This window comes from Euprymna scolopes, chromosome 15 (genome assembly GCF_053919585.1).
Source record: "Euprymna scolopes isolate OS-2025 chromosome 15, ASM5391958v1, whole genome shotgun sequence".
Lineage (NCBI taxonomy): Eukaryota > Metazoa > Mollusca > Cephalopoda > Sepiida > Sepiolidae > Euprymna > Euprymna scolopes.
This window is the reverse complement of record NC_136496.1, coordinates 70104679-70125811: the sequence shown is the minus strand read 5'-3', so window position 1 is coordinate 70125811 and position 21133 is coordinate 70104679. Positions and strand designations below refer to the sequence as shown.

Here is a 21133-nt window from a genome sequence, read left to right as displayed (position 1 = left end):
ATGAGTCAGTGAATAATTATATTTTAAAAATAATATATATGCCGCTCCTCATTTAGGGGGTACCAAATTGGTCAAAGGGAAAATTATTCCCAACATGCATTTAGGTAAATATGCACTTTCATATAAATAAGTGAATTCATTCAAGAAAGTATCACTAACAAAAACAAATAAAAACATATATATATATATATATATATATATATATATATATATATATATATATATATATATATATAAATCATATATATATATATATATATATATATATATATATATATATATATATATATATATATATATATATAAATCATAATTAAAATTCCAGATGTTTTATTTTTCATCTAAATTTCAGCATATAAAGAAGCATTTAAAATGTTGGACCGGGACCATGATGGACGTTTGACCACGTCTGAATTGGGGACAGTTTTACGTTCATTGGGTCAATCTGCAACCGAATCTGATTTGCGAGATTTCATTGATGAAGTCGACATAGACGGTAAGTCTCTTCTCTGTTGCATTCTTTCCCATTCAGATAAAGCCACCATTCGCCCGTGCATGGGGGTACTGTTGCCCCATTTGTGCTGGTACACCCACTAACAGCCTCTCCCACTTAGACAAAGCGCAAAAAAGGAATTTATTACCTAATAAGATCCACACTTTCTACCAAGCTCCAGCCCCATGCCCCATCGCCACAATGCTGCATCTCTGTTCATGTTTTACAACTACTGAAATGAAATAATATCCGATAAACTTATTGCAGTTGTAACCCCTTCAGCAAAAATATTCCTAACCCACCCGATGAACAGCAAAAATCCCAGCCCTTATCTGTAGAGGTCATTAAATGCGAGAAGATTCTTACTTTTTTTCCACATTGCAACTCGGACATAAGGAGATACTGTGAATTAGAGACCACGGCTAGAAGGAAACTCTTAGTAGGGAGTTGAGTAGAGAGATGTTTATTCACATTACATTTTAATTTTTACATGTCAGTACAGTCGAAGAAGCAGGAAGCAGGGAGGGAATTCAAAAGTTTAGCAGTTCAAGAGGAAGAAACGTTCAGAGTAAAAGGCTTCCCGGCACGGATGACATCTACAATGAAGAGGTGGGATTTTGCTGCTGTTAAGATTAGTCAGAAATATTTACGTCAAGGAGGCACCAGTGCTTCAAGTTCAGTGGAGCACATTCTATTAAAGTACTTGTAAAACAAGCACAAGATTGTCACATTGTGGTGATGGGACAGTGGTTGGAGTTTGATCGACAGTTCGAGATCTATTAGATTGGAGACTCCCTATCCAATAAAGAAATACTAGTGGTTGATGCACTAGCCCATATGAGCGTGTAGAGATAAAGAATACTGTTAGGTGTAAGTATTTTACTAGTACCGTAAATGGATCCCACCTTCTTTACAGCAGCCCTAGCAATGTCTTCTGTGTATTTGTTTCAATTCTTGTTACCTGTGAATGTTAGTTCGAGGAGTTTGAATGATGAACTCTCAGCTAGAGTGTTATTATCCGTGGCAATCAGTGGCTGGAAAGATACTTTTAAATTGTTGAAGGAAAGGAGTTTTATCTTAGTAGCATTAATTGTTACCATCCATTTGCGTTCCCATTCCACTAGAGACGTTTAGTCATTGCCTTGTACAGTCTTTTTCACATATGTTTGGTATGGAATGTAATATTGTTAACAAATTTATCTATCTTCAACACAATTTCACTAAGGAGATCATTTCTGAATATCAGGTATAATAAAGGTCCAAGGATCGACCTCTAAGATACACCTGCCTTAATTTCACGTTGTTTGGACGTGCAGCCATCTAAGACAACCTGGATTTATCTCTTGTCTAAGAATGAACTGATTATATTATATGTGCAGTAATACATAAAATTTGCATGAAATCTTCATGCAAAACCTTGTCAAATCCTTTGTATATATCAAGGGATACCGTTTTAGTTTCAGTTGTACAGTGCATGATATATACGTCCAGAGATAATCCTTAGGATATGTGCAGTAGAACCGGCTTGCCTAAATCCATACTCTCGGTCAGAAAAGAAGTTTAGCATTTATGAGGTTGTGGACTATTATACAGGATGGAATGAAAAATTTGTTGCTCCCCAACCACCCAAGCACTATAGCTTTATTTTAAAACTTTTATTGAAAAAAATCAATTCAGGTAACTTGATTATGAAGTAGAGCTGACATCTATTCAATGTAGCCACCTTCAGCCTCAATCACCACCTCAATACGGGTACAGAACTGAGATCATGCCTTTTCCACAAGCGCTGGCAGGAGCTCGACGAATACTCAGCAGATGGTGGCGATCAGGCTGGCCTTGGTGTTGTAGGAGGTCATGTTGGTGATGTATGACCAAACGAAGTAGTCCAGCGGGTTCAGGTCGGGGGAGGAGAGGGCCAGTGAGAGAAAGGTACAAAGTCGTAGCACTCCTTCTGAAGCCAAACCTGGATTTATCTCTTGTCTAAGAATGAACTGATTATATTATATGTGCAGTAATACATAAAATTTGCATGAAATCTTCATGCAAAACCTTGTCAAATCCTTTGTATATATCAAGGGATACCGTTTTAGTTTCAGTTGTTCTTTGGCTTTGTGGGGTGGTGCCGAATCCTGCTGCTACACCAAGGCTCTGCCAGCGGTCACCTGATTGCACCAGAGGATCATCACACTCTTGAGCACATTCAGGTGCACTTTGGTGTTGACTTTCAAGTCGACTTTGAAGATATGAGGCTGCATGATGTAGCACTCACTTGAAAGACCATAACCGTGGCCAGACACTTTGTTGAGCTGTGTCCTCAAGTGTTGAACCGTCTGAATTTGCATTTTGAGGGTGCTGGCAATGGTCCTGTTGAAACAACTTGGATCAGTAGAGAGCATGAGTTGTCTCTTTACCTCCTTACTTCCAGGTATTTAATTTTCAAGATTTAGTATTCATTTTGGATTTAAATTACAATATCCTTTTTCTGACTCAATGTATGTTCATTTCCCTTATTCTATGTACTTAAAATGCTTTAATAACTTTAAAAACTTTAATTTTTCTGTTTATTGATTTTAGCAAATAAGGTGCAAACTAATAAAAACATTTGCTAATATTTTTCCTCTAAAGAGATGCATAAGCATCGAAAACTCATGGGTTAAGCAAATAGATTTATTCAGTTGTATTCTTTGTTTTCAAACAATAAAAACATTCTGTATTTGAAGATTAACTTTTTCAAATCATAAAATTTAAATGCCTCAAATTTGATTCATTTGCTCTATCTCGTATATTGATCAATTCTAATTAGCTAGGACAGTCTTATATAAAATATTACATCTAATAATATTTTGTAAGACAAAAGATCACTGGATTTGCATATAGTAGATATATTTCATTTCATTATACTGAAGTATATATATATATATATATATATATATATATATATATATATATATATATATATATATATATAATTGTAACTGCTAAACTTTCTTCTGTGTTTTTAACAGGTAATGGTACTTTAGAACTGGAGGAGTTTTTGGAAATGATGTCGAAACGTCAATGGGAAATCAACGAATTGGAAGAGGTTTTGGATGCATTCAATATATTAGACAAAAATGGCGACGGTTTTATCAACGCTTCTGAGTTGAGTCTCATGATGTCGAAATTGGGAGAAACGATTAGTGATGAAGAAGCGCAGAATATGATCAACGAAGCTGATGAAGACGGAGATGGGAAGCTAAACAACACTGGTAAGGACGATTTACAAAGTTGGCAAAGAATTAAAGGTTAGAAACAAAAAGGTGTCACCATTATCAAATTGTGAGAGATATTCTTCTCACCCTGATAGTAGAGAACCTGAATTTATTTGGCTAGTATAACACACCATTGGTGGTGATCCTGTAAGATTCATCATGTTGATTGCAGATGTTTAAGATAGATAGGTGTCACCATTATCAAATCGTAAAAGACATTCTAGGAACACAGTTAGAACATCAGGATTTATTAAGCAAGTACAGCACAGTTATGCCTCCGTTCAGTCTCGAAAGACAAAGAATACCCCCTGTAGGGGCAGCTATGCGTTTAATTGTGAGGCAAGGGTTGCACAATCTCCAACCACAACTCTCCTGAATCGGCACTGTTTGAGTCCATTGGCAAGGAGAAGTCCAGGACGACTGGAAATAATACTGAGATAAGCGAAGCACACATACAGCACCTGGAAGTCCCAAATGGTCACCCATTTAGTACTGACCAGGTTTAACGTTGCTTAAATTTGGTGATCGTGTGGATACTGGTGCGTCAACGTGATTATGCCGCACACTGTTGGTGGTAAACCTAGAAGATCCATAAAGTTGATTGCAAAAGAACACTGTGTGTGAAAAAGAACAGTATGAAATGTTAACACAAAGCCATCAGGTACAAAACTTATGTGACGGGTAAAGGTCATTCTATGTCAGAAAAGATTAAGGAACCACCACACAAGGCTCATGGAATGCAGAAATAGATGGTGGAAATTTTTATAATCACATAACCCTTAATATTTAGGTTTCTAGCTCTCGAAATATCAATCTTTTGGACTACCATGTATGTAACGATGTTAAGAAAAAAACGTAATGATCAACATCGCAACTAAATGATCGCTGAAAATCTATGCAGTTAGAGTAATGTTCTATATGAAAATGATCCTAGCATGTAGACGATTCATCCCTTACATAGAAGCCGTTATCAGAGCTGAAAGAGGCTATAAAGGAAAAAAAACTATAAAACAATAATGTAGTCTCGTGTTACAATGACAGTTGTTCTTTTACGAACAACTGCTCATGATTTTTGCCTTGTTTTGGTGATAATGAAACGAAGCGGCAGTCACCCTTGAACCGGTTTCCTTCAAAGGGGGAAATTTCATGGGAATATCAAATTTACAAGCGGTCCTCAGCCGCTTGTAAACTCCGATCAAGGGAGATTACTTTAGGTTTTTGTAGTTTTTGCAAGGAGGAATTGACGTCCTCCTACATACAGCGACTTGTATTCTCATATGTTTACCTATTTGGCGTTGATCAGGCTTAATATTGCTTAACTTTAATGATCTAGCGAGAACTAGTATGCCAACGTGATTATGCTGTATATTTTGGGGATGATGAGTCACTCTTATTTACATTTTTTCCTTTGGGCTATTGTTCTAGTTCTGTTTATTTTCATTTAAGTTTCAGCCAAAGTGCCCTTCGCCTTATTCAGGTGTATTACTCAACTATAATTTCTGTTAATTAGTTTTTATATTGTGTAGGCTGAAGTTTTTTACATTCCTAAATCCGATAAATTGGTTGTTTTGATTTTGTTAAGGTTTTTATAATCTAACTTTTGCAGTGTAACAATCTTTTACTGTGGGGTGTTTAGAATATTGGCTGATTGCATTGCGTACACTTTGCTTTTAATAAATCTCCATAGGAAATAGTCACATGGTTTAACATTTGGTGAGTAAAGAGGTCTAGGCATATTTAGAGAACTGCATCCTATCCAGTTATGGGAATTTTTTGTTTAGTCATGATCTTAAAGCTAGTGTAGTGATGCACTGCCCTGCATATGAATACCATGCAGCATTTTCAGGTAAATACACACCTGTGATTGGTTGATAAAAGAAGAGTGTATTTACCATCGCTTTGCACCATTCTGCTCATCATTCTTTTTGTTAAACAGTAAACAATGCAGTTTTATTTGACAATGACAAACGTGAAACACAACATATATTCCATTGTAACATTTCTAGAACGCAAACAAAAGTTAAACAAATGAAAGCCTTAACCTTTTCACACAAACGCATATTCATCATACTTGTGGAGGTTTACCAATGAGCGAACCAAGAACAAATCAATTAATGCAAGTGCTTTTTTACACATGTACGCAGTCTTGTCTTCATTCTTTGATTGTCACGTTTCCATGTGCCCCCCCCCCCCCTGTGTGATTTTATTGCCTAGTAGCTATTGATCAGCTGTTTAACTTTGGTGAATAAAACTCTCGCATGGAAACAATGAAGATTTGTTGCGGTTTTAAAGGTTTTATTAGAAAATGAAAGTTTGTGTACGAAGGAGAGACTAAATTAATCCCTTCTGAAAGAGATTAAAATTAATTCCTTTTGATTTAAATTTTCTTACTTAGCCATAAAATAATCGACAAACAGACAGTCTTAAGGAAATTCACATAGATTTCCACATTGTCAGACACGTCTGCTCTGGCTGCTCTTCAACTCAAACTGCCTCGAAACTCTGTCCCGTTCCAGGAACATGTGATAATTTTTTATGTAATATCAGCCACACCTGCTTCTTGTGTATTTTGTCTCGGGAGCTGATCCTTACCTCCACTTCGACTCACTTACACGAGCTGCACTGGATCTATTTCTGTTTGCTGCCAGATTGTTCTGACATGTACTTAATATAATCCTCACCAAAATTCATACTAGTTAACATAATTTCTACTTACTGGCCTAGGGTCCTGATATATAACACCAAGATTTGTTTGTATGAAATAATTAACGAAAACAACTTAATTACAGATTGCTGCAACTCAATGTTTTGTCTATTAAATCTGTCCGGTACTTTTAGATTTTATTTTGTCGCAGTATGGTTAAATATATGTATATTTTTTATTATTTGGGGTTTGGGATTTTTCGACAACTTTTGTCACCTTTATATCCAAATGACAAAAATCAGATATGCCCGTTATTTAAAGAGTATCACATGGTTTCAAATTGATCTCCATGTTTTTTTTTCTTTTTTTACAAAGGAGTCACCACTTATCAAGGCCTGGAGGCCACTCGATAAGGGTTAATGAATGTACATTGGTCAAGGGGAACATGTCATAGTCATCGTTAGTAGTGGAATGTTCTGTTTTCAGATATTACTGTGGAGACCGCCATGTTGGCTGTTTGTATTCATGCTAGTCCTGGGCCAAAGGGCCCAGGCGAAGTTGCCCTCCAACAGATGGGTGTGCTGTCAGCAAGAGCCAAAAAGAGAGCATGTTGCCGGCTTAACGTTTTATATTAATTTTTAACTGACTTTAGAGGCTTTTTTTCATAATATACATAAAATGAATTTTTTTTATTTCATTGTTAATATCTACAGTGCTTTGTTTTCATTTTCAAAAAGTAAAAATGATTTTTTTTAGTACTTAAAAATATATCTTTAGTAAAGGTAATTTTTTTACACAAAAAATACATTTTCCCTAAGATTTAAAATAATAAGTTCATTGTATTCTATGATCGTTGAAAATTTCATTAGCATTGGTTAAACTCCTGAATAAAACAGTAGATATATATATGTGTACGTATGTCTGTGCAAAAATATTTAACCGATAAACTCTTGAACTACTAGTCACATAACACTGAAAGTAGCAGGAAATAGGAATCACACACCAAGGATGGTTTGTAACAAGTAAAAGCTTTGTTTGGATAGATAACTAATGCATATAAAAATATGCCAGCAAGGTAAAATGCAAAATGTTCATTTCAACTTGCCGACATATTTCTATTACTTTTGTGCATGCGAAAATTCATTTATAGCTTGACGTGGTTTTTAGTATAAAATGAAACCAAGAAAAGAAGTCTCATTCTAAAATTTAATAAACAGCGTTACTGGTCATCTTCATTAGTAAGGTATAGAGAGAAACGGGTTTGTCGTTAAAAAATGTTCTGTGTAGATACGTTGATAATTATAAAGGCCTGTTGAAAGAGAAAACTGTTCAGTGGATACATGTTGAAGTTAGTAGTCGTAGCATGCGTCCATGTATGGACGGGGCAAAAGATTAGAGTGTCCTGTGGTAAAAAGAAAGTAAGTGTGTGTACCGCATGCGGAGATATCCATGTTGGCTTGCTTGTATTCATGCTAACCTGTGGCCAAAACGTCCGGGTGAAGTCATGCTCCAACAGAGAAATGTGCTGTTAGCAAGAGCCAAGAAGAAAGAGAGAGAGAGAGAGAGAGTGAGTGGCTGTTGAAAACGTTGAACCGGCAACCCACTCTCTCTCTTTTTCATTACTACCAGGTATTTAATTTTTTCTTACAGTACAGTCACGTGACTGAGAGCTGGCTTCTGATTGGACAAGCCAGGAAGGAAGTGCATTTCAAAATTTGCAGTCGGGAAAATTCTCTCCTGCTGGTGTTTGTTGCAAATCCGTCTGCTACAATATTCAAAAAAGTGTATTATTATGGTTGATGCTTATTTTAATGACTTTCCCAATGTCTATTTCAGAATTTGTCCGAATCATGATGAAAAGATGACAGGCCCAGAAAGAAGCTTCGATCTTCCCATGTGTAAATGAACTTTTGAAAAAACATAAATTCAAAATTTTCCTTCTAAAATTATTTCGTTGGCATATCCTGCAAGAATTCTTCTTGTTCGAAATGCTTTTTTTGGCTATTCATAAATTAAAACACTAACTTAACTGATAAAAACAATACAAAACAACAAAAAAAAAAACAAAAACAAAAACGAACAAACAAACAAAAAAAACAAGAAACAAACTAACAAAAGAAAACCCAAAAAACAAAAAATAAACAAACTAACAAAAAAAACCCCAAAAAACAAAAAATAAATAAACTAACAAAAAAAAAACAAAAAACAAAAACAGAAAAAAAAAAAAAATAAAAACAAAACAATTTCGACCAAATGAAAAACAAATAATAAAAAAAGAGATTTGAATATTTCGATATGTGAATCAATTTTGTTGTTGATGCTTTTTTTAAAAAAAAATATTATTCTGTGCATTATTTTCGTAAAAAAGAGATATTTTGTCCAAAGGCAAATTAGATAAACAACTTTTATTTTTTACATTTAATAGTGATGATGCGTCGATTTCAATATTTTTTACATTTAATAGTGATGATGCGTCGATTTCAATATTTTTTACATTTAATAGTGATGATGCGTCGATTTCAATATTTTTTACATTTAATAGTGATGATGCGTCGATTTCAATATTTTTTACATTTAATAGTGATGATGCGTCGATTTCAATATTTTTTACATTTAATAGTGATGATGCGTCGATTTCAATATTTTTTACATTTAATAGTGATGATGCGTCGATTTCAATATTTTTTACATTTAATAGTGATGATGCGTCGATTTCAATATTTTTTACATTTAATAGTGATGATGCGTCGATTTCAATATTTTTTACATTTAATAGTGATGATGCGACGTTTTCAATATTTTTTACATTTAATAGTGATGATACGTCGATTTCAATATTTTTTACATTTAATAGTGATGATGCGTCGATTTCAATATTTTTTACATTTAATAGTGATGATGCGTCGATTTCAATATTTTTTACATTTAATAGTGATGATGCGTCGATTTCAATATTTTTTACATTTAATAGTGATGATGCGTCGATTTCAATATTTTTTACATTTAATAGTGATGATGCGTCGATTTCAATATTTTTTACATTTAATAGTGATGATGCGTCGATTTCAATATTTTTTACATTTAATAGTGATGATGCGTCGATTTCAATATTTTTTACATTTAATAGTGATGATGCGTCGATTTCAATATTTTTTACATTTAATAGTGATGATGCGTCGATTTCAATATTTTTTACATTTAATAGTGATGATGCGACGATTTCAATATTTTTTACATTTAATAGTGATGATACGTCGATTTCAATATTTTTTACATTTAATAGTGATGATGCGTCGATTTCAATATTTTTTACATTTAATAGTGATGATGCGTCGATTTCAATATTTTTTACATTTAATAGTGATGATGCGTCGATTTCAATATTTTTTACATTTAATAGTGATGATGCGTCGATTTCAATATTTTTTACATTTAATAGTGATGATGCGACGATTTCAATATTTTTTACATTTAATAGTGATGATGCGTCGATTTCAATATTTTTCACATTTAATAGTGATGATGCGACGATTTCAATATTTTTTTCTCATTCTAATAAAATGGCCGATTTCTGGTCTGCATTTCTGATTCCAATACAATTACCGATTACGATTCTTTTCAATTTCTAAATATAGATTGTTCTTTGACAGTGGGAGTGGTATTAATCGTAAAAGCCCATGTAATAAGTGCATATATTTTCTCAAACGTAAAATGAAACTTTTGAGAATGATCTGTAGATTTAACAAGGGGTGTTTCAAAAATAATGTCTCCTATTTTTTATTCTGCCCGAATGTATCAGAGAGGATTTTTAATTGCATTGTTATGGTGCTGAACTTATGCAATTATGACCTGAAAGCTTTATCTCTCTGTTGTAGATATTGACGGTGTGAAACTCTAAACAAGAACCACTGCCAGAAGCAGAGATGCGTCATTGAATTCCTGGCAAAAGTGCATTGGAAATGGTGGTGACTATGTAGAAAAATAAATTCTCGAGCACACTCCTGTTTTTTTAACTCTTCAACTTTGGAGTAAAAAAATGGGAGCATTTTTTTTTCATTTTTTTGGAACGACCCTTGTTTTCCATCCATCCAGTGCAACCGTAGCCGAGATTGAACACACTAAACAAGTTTGTAGTGTAATTCAAATCTTATCGGTAGCTGAATACTTGATGCTTTGCCAGGGCTATCAAGGGTATTTTTTATCTTGACGCCATCACGGCTTAAGAGAGTACCATCTACCCTCAAGAGAAGGATAGACCATGCCAGTTTCTCAACCTGGAATTTTACCTCGCGGTACATACAGCGCCTTGCCTTCCCAACTGGTCACCCATCTGGTACTGGCCAGATTCAACGTTGTTTAACTTTGGTGATATGGCGAGAACCGGTGTGTCAACGTGATTGTGCTGTATATAATATTGTTTTTGTACTGCTAGTCTAAAATCAATAAATATTTATCATTCTATCATCAATACAAACCATGGGAAATTAAGTTTTAAGTAAAAGAAAAACAAATTAAAACAATTAAAAAATCGTTTAGGGCATCGGAAAATAGGCACAAAATTTTCCGATTTCAATACTGATTCCGATACCCCAAAAGTTCCGATTTCTTCGATCTCTGATTCTGATTAATCGTTCCAACACAAGCATTTAATCAACTTTATTTCATATCTTTGCTCAACTAATTACAATAACGAAGAAGCACCCTAATTTTTTATAAACAAAAAGTTAAAAGGAAATAATTTTGCAAAGCGATTCTCACAGGATTTTCTTAAGTAGGGACTTCAATCCAACTGAAAAATAATTACTTTCTTTCTCTGTGTGCCTAGCATCAGGCAGAATTTCTAGGAACAAAGTTTCTTCCTGAAGGATTTTTATTGGTGGAACAAATTATTGTGGAACTGCTTTCCTGCAGACTACAACACGATGGTCTTCAACTTCAATATCAACAAATATTTGTCATAAATCGTGCTCTTAAGCACTAAGTTTTCCATTCCATTCATCATTTTCAATCATCTCAGAATATTTGTCATCATGCTAATGGCAATCCAACCATCTCTTTAACCATTATCATCGAGTGGCTTTTGACCTTCATAAATTGTGATGAGTCATTAATAAAAGCAAAACAAAAGAAATTTTGGTAGATAACGACGACGACAACAACAACAACAAGAACAAAAAAGTATCTCAATTAGAAAGAATCTCCTCTGGGAGCCGAGCACATGTCTGTGTTAACTATATAAACAAGAACACAATTGCTGTTGCCAGTGAACTTGTCAATCATAGCATTACTACACTTGCTACACTTGCTCATAAATGAATGCTGGCTACAGCCACTTGGCTTTGGTCAAGATCAAAGTGTAGTATTTGTTCTTCAGATGCTGCACTTCTATTTCTTGTTCTCTTTCGGTGTAGGAGAAATCCTTCACGACTGAGACAATTTTTATTTTTGTACCTTTTCTCCACGTTAAAAAACGACCCTGGTGTCTAACTCTGTCCCGTGGGGAGGCATAGTAAATAGGTACTAACATCACTACAAACAACATAAGTCACAATAAAGCTAATCAAGAACCTAGATTCCAGTAAAGCAACTGGCCCTGATGGCATCCCAATTATAGTGTTAAAAAAGCTTCAACCAGAACTTGCTCCCATACTTACGAAACTATTTAAGCACTGTCTTAAGGAGAAGTGCTTTCCGACTCCCTGGAAGACCTCATCAGTTTGCCCTGTATTTAAGAATTCAGGTGATAAGTCATCTCCCTCTCAGTACAGACCAATAAGTCTCCTGTGTGTTATGAGTAAGTTGCTGGAATCCATATTAAATAGAGAAATAGTCAACCACCTCAGCAGGAATAACCTTCTTAGTGACACACAATATGGTTTCCGCTCTGCAAGATCTACCGCAGATGTGCTGACGGTTATATCCCACAGGATTAGTGAATCTCTTGACAAAGGCTTCCTTTCTAGGGCAATTGCTTTTGACATATCAAAGGCCTTCGACAAGGTATGGCATAAGGGTCTACTTCACAAGATCTCCAGCTATGGTATAACTGGAAATGTTTTCTCAATCATTAAATCATTTCTCTCCGATAGGCTCATAAGAGTAGTGGTTGATGGACAAAAATCAGAGGCCTGCAATATAAATGCTGGAGTCCCTCAGGGGTCAATCCTAGGCCCAACTCTCTTCCTGATCTACATCAATGACTTCCCTAAACACATACTTAAATCATTCGTTGACATCTATGCTGATGACACGACCATCTACGGCAACACATCAAAGGCTGTAAATGACAAAGTTCTCTCTGATTCTCTCTCCTCTGATCTCGAGCGCGTGGTTCAGTGGGGGAAGATGTGGCTGGTTACCTTTAATGCATCCAAAACCAAACTCCTATCCTTACATCATCAACGCTCTGATCCCCATCTGGCATCAATTGTGATGGATGGCTCTCGTCTGGGTGAGGCCCCGTGTTTTGACAAGCTTCTGGGTTTGACCTTTACTCCTGATGTGAAATGGAACACGTACATCAAGTCTGTTGCCAAGGTTGCTGGAAAGATGGTGGGATCCTTCTACCGCTTCAGAAGATATCTCACTACTGATGCAATTCTCTATCTATATAAAAGCCAAGTACGTCCAAGGATGGAATACTGCTGCCATATCTGGGCAGGAGCTGCTAAAAGCAACCTATCCTGCCTTGACAGAGTACAAAATAGACTTCGTGGCTTAGTCCTTTTCTCTATCCTGCAACCTCTCTCCCACAGAAGAGACGTTGCGAGCCTATCCTTGTTTTATCGTTATTTCCATGGCAGGTGCTCGTCTGAACTCCAATCACTGGTCCCCACTCGCCAATCTTTCACGAAAAACACCCGTCTAGCTGAATCCACTGTGAAAAATTTCCCCCACTCTATATCTGTGCCTAAATCAAAACGCGGATTCCATGAACAAAGCTTCTCTCTTAGAACTGCACGTCTGTGGAACTCTGTTCCGTCTGCCTGCTTCCCACCGGACTACAACTTGGATGTCTTCAAGTCCAATGTTAACAAATTCCTAATGAACCACCCCCTTAAGTAAACACTTCATCAAATCTCCAAACTAACGTAATGTACTTGCAATAATCCTTATCCCTGAGTGGCTCCGGGCCTTGATAAGTGGTGATCACTGTGTAAAAAAAAAAAAAAAAGAACTACTTAAATATAGCCATAATTTAGACAAAATTCACTCAAAACAAGTTCATGCACTCACTGACAAAAACAAAAAAAAATAGACTTTTTAAACTTTTCTGGACTCTTTTTTGTTCGTTTTTACTCTTGTTCATGCCAAACTCGGCATATTGCCACGTGAATGTAATGGCTACTTTTTGGGACCATGTCTGCATGGCACTATGTAAGGAGATGAGAGGGATGTCTGTTTATATTACACTTAAAATTCTGCATGGTAGTACAGTCAAGGAGCCCGCCTTCTTTGCAGTTAAGAGTTTAGGTCAGTGTTCAAAGAGCTTGTTCTCTGTTGGCTGAGGTATGGTCCTGTGCAGTTCTGGGTGGTCCACCCTCCCAAGCTTTTCCTTCTCAATGTTAATTGTCTGAAGGGCCCTACCAAGGAATACTGATGAGGCTACCCAGGCATTTTTTGTTGGTCAGAGTGCTCTTCTTCTAGGGCGCTTATTTTTCAAACCCGACTTTCCCGACCTTGTGTCATCTCTTCCTGCCGTGTGTGTGTGTGTGTGTGTGTGTGTGAAGGGGGGATAAATTCCAGTTACCTTCTCTGACACATTGTGGTGTTTCACGTGCGAAACAAGAATGCGTTCTCTTTCAATGTGATCACCCCATCCGCCGTCAGCCATTGTATTTTACATGCAAGTTGCCATTTAGGAAGGCCTTAAGGCCACTCGCGAATAAGAGTTAATGAGTATACAGTGGTTACCGGGATTACAGCATATTAATAGTGGTGGAGATGGGGTAGAAATGGATATTGAGAGAACTTGTTTACATTGATCTTGAAGACAACCATATTGTAGTCAGCTGGAAAGCAATCCAGTGGAGGCAGGCAGTTCTAGGAAAGAAGCTTTATTGATGGAATTTGTGTTTATATTGACGCACAGATAGAAAGTGGGGAAAGCTGTTGATGGTCGTTGTAGTTAGATGCGTGATTTTAAGAAAGTTTGGAAAGGCGAGGACCATAGATTGAAGCTCAGACGAGCACTTACCATGAAAATAAAGATAGAGATAGCCATTGTTTTACCGTGTGAAAATCTTGTTTAGAATTTAGAGTGTTATGTTATAATGTCATGCATTAACCCAATATTCGTGAACATATTTGCTAGATAATGTAATCTGTTAACCGTGATGTCTCTGCAATGTTTTCGTGAGTGTAGATATATCATAGCTAAAGTCGAGGTGATGTCAAACTTGTGTGGGAACAAAAGACGTTTCATATTAATAGAAAGATCTGAGCTGAATAAATTGCCATGATTAAAATACTTTCACACATGTAAGGCTTTATTCAGCTTAAAATCACACATGCAGAACTGGTTGTAAGAGTGCCGGCAAGGTGGCCTTTCCGCTATATCTGGAAAGTTTTTCAAAGTTCAATAATTCGAGTCCCCAGATATCTATATCCATACAAGAACCATATCTCGTGAAAACAAAAGAAATGAAAAACAAAGTTAAAGAATACAAGCGAATCTCCTAAACACATACGTTCCAATGCACATGCATAACAGGAAATAACAATTAAATGGGTTGAGCAATGGGACGACAATAGAAGACAACAAAAGAATCTGGTTGAAAGAATATTGATGATGATGATGATGATGATGATGATGATGATGATGATGATGATGAGGAGGAGTCCCTTAACTCTCCTTGGTTGCATTATTTCATGCAGCATATCCCGCGTCAGAATAGCCAGGCGGCACCAATCCCTGTTCAGGTTTCAGAGTACATACAGCACCTGGTATTACCAACCTTTCACTCATTTTAGTACTTACCAGACAATGTCGGTGTAATTATGCCATGTATATATATATATATATATATATATATATATATATATATGAGTACTTCATTTAATCACATAAATTAAAATACGAAGATATAATTTTATGCGTAAATTTTCAGTATTTACTTCAACAGTGCTCAATACAGAGGTAGAGCTAGGTAGTAAGTTATGAAAATATATATGGCAATTAAGCTATATTCCGCGTTTCAATCTCATGAGAATTCGTCAGAAAATACATTTATTTATAGTTTGTCTTGACAAACTATCACATAACATAGAGTTAACATACAAACCGGAGTGTACATGAAGTTAATACATAAGTCCTAAATACAATTAAATGCACCTTTCTGTAAAGATAAAGCAAGAAGTCGCGTGAAGCACGCAAGAAACAATTTACAGTTGTTCTATAAAGTCTGCATAGGTCGAGCCTATATCCAGTAAGTCTGTTCACTTCAGTGACCAGAGGGTAAGTAGAAGATGGTTTAACCTTCGGATTTTGCGATTTTACAAGACAAGAGACGAGGTGATGCATTCTCACGAAATTTGGACATTTGGTATCTTTTAACAGCTTCATTCGATCCTCCTCCCCAAAAGGGATAACTTTGTCATCCCAATGCTCGTATTGTTTGCTCAGCCTATTTAATTGTTATTTCTGGTTATCGTATCTTGTAACGTGTTCTATATACATTTAATTACTTCTTCACATTGTTTATAAGTTCATTTTATGAGAAACTGTACATTTCTATTTGCCACACTGGTGATACGCAAGTGATATATTTTGTTAATTCAAGGAATCTTTATTCATTAAGAATGTAAAAAGAGTATCGTTTGCAATGTATGCGCTAAAGAATTACCGACTTGACACTTAGATAATAATTACAAGAAACCTTCTCAACCACTGATAGTCATGGCTAATGATATACTGCTGAAAGTTCTTCATTCAAATTCCTTGGCTTAACATTCTTATGGAACATGAATTGGAACAAGTACATTAAGGGCATTGCCAGAGTTGCTATGAAGAAGGTGGGCTCTCTCTACCGTGCTAGAAAGTTGCTTATGCCTAAGAGTACCCTGTATCTTTACAAGGCTACTGTTTGCCCGTGCATGGAGTATTGTTGCCACATTTGGGCTGGCGCATCTTTTACTAGTCTCTCACTCCTAAAGAGTGTTAAAAAAATGACCGACAATCTAATAGGTCCTGCACTGTCAACCAAACTCCAACCTCTGTCTCATCGACGAAATGTTACGTCATTGTGTCTATTTTACAAATACTTTAATGGAATGTGCTCAGACGAACTCCAAACTCTTGTACCCTTCTCAACGTAAATACTCCCAACTAATCCGACAAGCAGCAAAATCCCACCTCTACATCGTAGAGATCCTTAGATGCCGGACATATTTTTACCTTAAATAGTTTCTTCTCTTTAACTACCAGACTTCAGCATTGTCCCCAGGTCCTTGTTTCTCTAACTGTACTGACATGAAGAAATTCAAGTGTAATGTGAACAGCCATCTTGCTGCTCAACTCCCTGCATTTTTTTCTCAAATCGTAGCTCCTTACATTCAAGTGGCGCTATGCCTTGTTTGAGGCGAATAAGCAGTAAAAGCCAAGGAATAACAGACACTTGATATTTTCTTTTCGTAATTGGCATTTATTTAGAATAATAAAAGGATATTCTGTTTTCCCTTTTTTTCTTTGCTTGTCCTGATATTTTATTGCAAACAGTTATTGAATGCCTCACCTAACTTTATGTCATCTCCGTTATGTCAATATACATGCATTTTTTTCAGAGACTCCTTGCATATGCACAGAATTTCAACAAGCCGTACCACTCCATATAACCCGTAAGGCAATAGAGAATGTGAGAGGTACACTGACATATTTTGAAAAGTAATAGCTCTAGCATTCAAAGCACAACGTCTACCGATGTGGGAATAATTTACTAGATGCTTTACATTCAATTTACATAACTAATTTCAGAGCTAAGAATGCTACATCACATGAACGGCTGTTCGACTGTTGTGGCACAATTAGCTCCTGTGAGGAATCGCTTTAAATATCAATAACTTGGGTTAGAGGCTGCCAGATTGAAGGTCAGATGAACTGTCGCCCGGGATATGTTGAACTAAAAATACTTCCAGTGACTGCAATATTACTCTTTTTCTTTATTGTTGATATATATTCACGTTTCTCCCCTGTTCTCTGAAATGTAAAAAAAAATTATATATATATTTTTTTAGTTCAGAAATTCAAGTTTCCAAATAAATAATTTTGTAAACTGAAAGTGGGTATATAAATATTAATACTGATATTTATTGGACAATTCTAACCGGATGAAAATGTTCAGTACTCGGGATAGAGCATTGATATAAAAAAGGAAAATTAAAAATTTGTCAATTAGAATTTACAACATTTATGATTCGACACAAGGAATACAAATTGAATCTTAAAATTTGCTCATTCCATGGAGTTTCAAAAAATTACTTTTATTCTCAGAAGGAAAATAGTTAGCAAAATAATATTTATAGGCTCCCTATAATTTTATTGGTTAACACATAGATTGAAAACTCCTAAATGTGAGAAAAGTAATATTTTCTTTGAACTTTATATATATATATATATATATATATATATATATATATATATATATATATATATATATATATAATATGGTTCGTTCGCTTGCTCCTTTTATGAAAATGACTTAGACCAGATAATTAATTTTCTTGAAAGAATTAATGTAATGACGCTGAAAACGCAAGTAAAATTATATATATATATATATATATATATATATATATATATATATATATATATATATATATATATATATATATATTATTTTACTTGCGTTTTCAGCGTCATTAATTCTTGCTTATATATATATATATATATATATATATATATATATATATATATATATATATATATATATATATAATCGCTTCTCAGTCTTACTACACATTTATCCAATCTTTTTATTTTAATTTATAATAATTATTATCGCTAATTTATTTTTCAGTTTAATCTTTAGTGCCTTTATTTTGTAAACGGCTTCAGGATTTTCCGGCACTTGTTTCTTTTTTTTTTTATTTCGTCAATTAACTTGTTTATTTTCGTAAACTGCTTCAGCAATTTCTGGGACTAACTTCGTGGGACGTTTGTGGAGATGATGTCTTTTTTTTTTTTTTGCTTAGTCAAGGTTAGTTATCTCCCCTAGATAAGCGCCCATTTAAACTGTCAAATTGGCTGTAAAGTTTGCCATTGGTCTGAGGGGGAGGGAGATAACTACAATTTTACTAAAATTCGTTCATTTTTTTTATACGAGAATTTAGGACGTTAAAACCAATGCATTTTCGAGAAATCGTGAGGAAAAATGTGACTACTTATTTTTTAAAGAGCAAGAAATGTAAAAAAAATTACGAAATAAAACGAATTTTAATTAAAGAAACTTGTGACTACTTTTGTTTCAACTACCTTTTTTGTCATTAATGTTTTGTAATGTTAAAACTGTGTTACATTAGATAAATAAATTATTTTTCTTGCAATTAATAAGAAATGACTGTTTCAGGTCATTCGTCGTTGACTGGCGGGATATTGTAAATAAATTGTGTTTTGAATGAATCGCTTAGTAAAATAGAGTTATCTCCCATGAACCAATGACGACGATTGCAAAAACCGCCAAGTAGCAATAGCAACTAATTCTTGATAACGTTAATAAGAAAGAATGAAATCATAAAAAATAAAAACAAAAAAAAAAAACAAAAAAACAAAAGCACACAAAACAAACAAACAAACAAACAAACAAACAAACAAACAAACAAACCACAACAACACAGAATGAAAACATTAAAAAAAAAAGAAAGGCATAACTACTCTTTTTAAAAAAATATAATCTTTAAGATTAAAAAAAAAAAAATGAAGGAAAATGCGACATCGCAAACGTTTCTCGTTCATTCATTTTTTTCTAATCAGGACATTAGTTGCAGAAGAATTTCATTTTTGTTATAAATTTTACAAACTTTTTTTTTTGCGTCGTCACAGCTTTCTTTTTTTGGAATGTTTTCATTCATTTCTTTTAAAATAAAATGTTTTGTTTAATAAACATTACAATCTCTTTGCAATTATCGTCGCATTATCTTTTTTGTAACGTTAAATGGAGTTATCAATGGCGAATTCCAGAAGAACGCCAGATTTTGAAGCTATATATTTATTATTTATTAAATTATTTTATAAAAAGAGACTAAAAGAACGTTGTCTTGATATTTTATGAGAATTTAGAGCGGAGTTTGAGAATCCTGCCACTTTCCTAAAATCGCTAAAAACATGGTGGACACGACTTAGCGCATGTCACTGAAAGTAATTAACGCTCCCTCTGACACGTGACCGGAAGTTTGGGGCATATGTCTATTTGTTTTGATTTTACATACGTGAATGAATGAACGAATTGTCACCAAAATATACGAACCATTCTTTCACCTAATAATAAATTAAACTTCGGGTCACATGCCAGAGGGAGCGTTAATTCTTTCAGTGACATGCGCGTAAGTCGTGTCCGCCATGTTTTTAGCGATTTTGGGAAAGTAGCAGGATTCTCAACCTCCGCCGAATTTAGTTTAATTACTGACCATAATAATTCAATTTAACCTTGAAAATCATATTTAAAAAAAATAATGCGGTAAAATAACAGGCCGAAACAAAAATGTAAATAAACATCTCCCGGGTAACATCGAATAGGTAACTCAAGATTATATTATAAAATATATTATTTCAAATTATCTCTGTTAGTCAAAAACAAAAACAAAACAAAACAAAACAAAAAACACAAAGGAAACAACTTGTGTAAACTAAATATAGTGTAGTCTATTATCTCCCTTATGTCGTATTCGATGTGTTTAAGGGAGATAACTCTATTCGAGTTACTTCCCATGATTTACTATAAAGTCTTTAATGATGCATCTTTAATATTGTTAATTTTTTTTTTTACAAAGGCATCACCACATTATCAAGGCCCAGAGGCCACTCAAGGATAAGGGTTAAAGAGTGTATAGTAGAAATTGGACAATATAGTAATCATTAGTAATGAAAATTTGGTAAATTTGATAACTTATATGGAACGGCTCATCAAGAACTTATTTACGTTAGACTTGAAGACAACCATATTGTAGTCAGCCGGAAAGCAGGAAAACGGAAGATAATTCCACAGGCGTGCAGTTCTAAGAAAGAAGCTTTGTTCATGGAATCTACGTTTAGGTTTAGGCACAGATAAAGAGTGGGGGAATTATTGATAGTGTTTACAGCTAGACGAATGCTGTGAAAGTTTGGCGAGGGGGGACTATAGATTGAAGCTCAGTTGAACACTTTCCATGAAAATAACGATACATCAGAGACAAACTCGCAACATCTCTTCTGTGAGATAGAGGTTGCAGCGAAGAGAAAAGGACATCTCCTACGAGGCTACGAATACCGAAATAGTGATTCTGATTCATCTTTAATATTGTTAAATACCGAACAAAGATAATTATACAATAAAACCGCCCTGTTTGTTTACATTGAACTCTTCAAACGGTGTCAGATTTAATTGGGCTAGTGTTCATTATCTTTCATTAAATTAATATAATGTTTTATTTCATTATGTTAAGGCAACTTTTCACATACCACAATACGATCGAAGTTTCCCATTTGTTTCCAACTTGCTTCCCCAATTCCTGTTCTGGCTCTTCTATTCTGATCCTGCTCAGGCCCTTATACTC

The 21133-nt window shown here is 34.8% G+C and overlaps 1 protein-coding gene across 3 annotated transcripts in view; it reads left to right on the top strand.

Annotated features, from left to right (window-relative positions):
- The window catches only part of LOC145293878 (uncharacterized), a 119329-nt gene extending 110635 nt beyond the window's left edge, over positions 1 to 8694 (top strand). For 2 of the 3 annotated variants that reach the window (XM_080140632.1, XM_080140633.1), the window contains 3 exons: positions 353 to 496; positions 3499 to 3741; positions 8225 to 8694. In XM_080140632.1, the coding sequence (XP_079996758.1) occupies positions 353 to 496; positions 3499 to 3741; positions 8225 to 8253 (416 nt within the window). In that variant the 3' untranslated portion in view covers positions 8254 to 8694. Of the gene's footprint in view, positions 1 to 325; positions 497 to 3498; positions 3742 to 8224 lie in introns of all 3 variants that reach the window. The other variant, XM_080140634.1, reaches the window with a different exon arrangement.
- The last annotated feature ends 12439 nt before the right edge of the window (positions 8695 to 21133 follow it).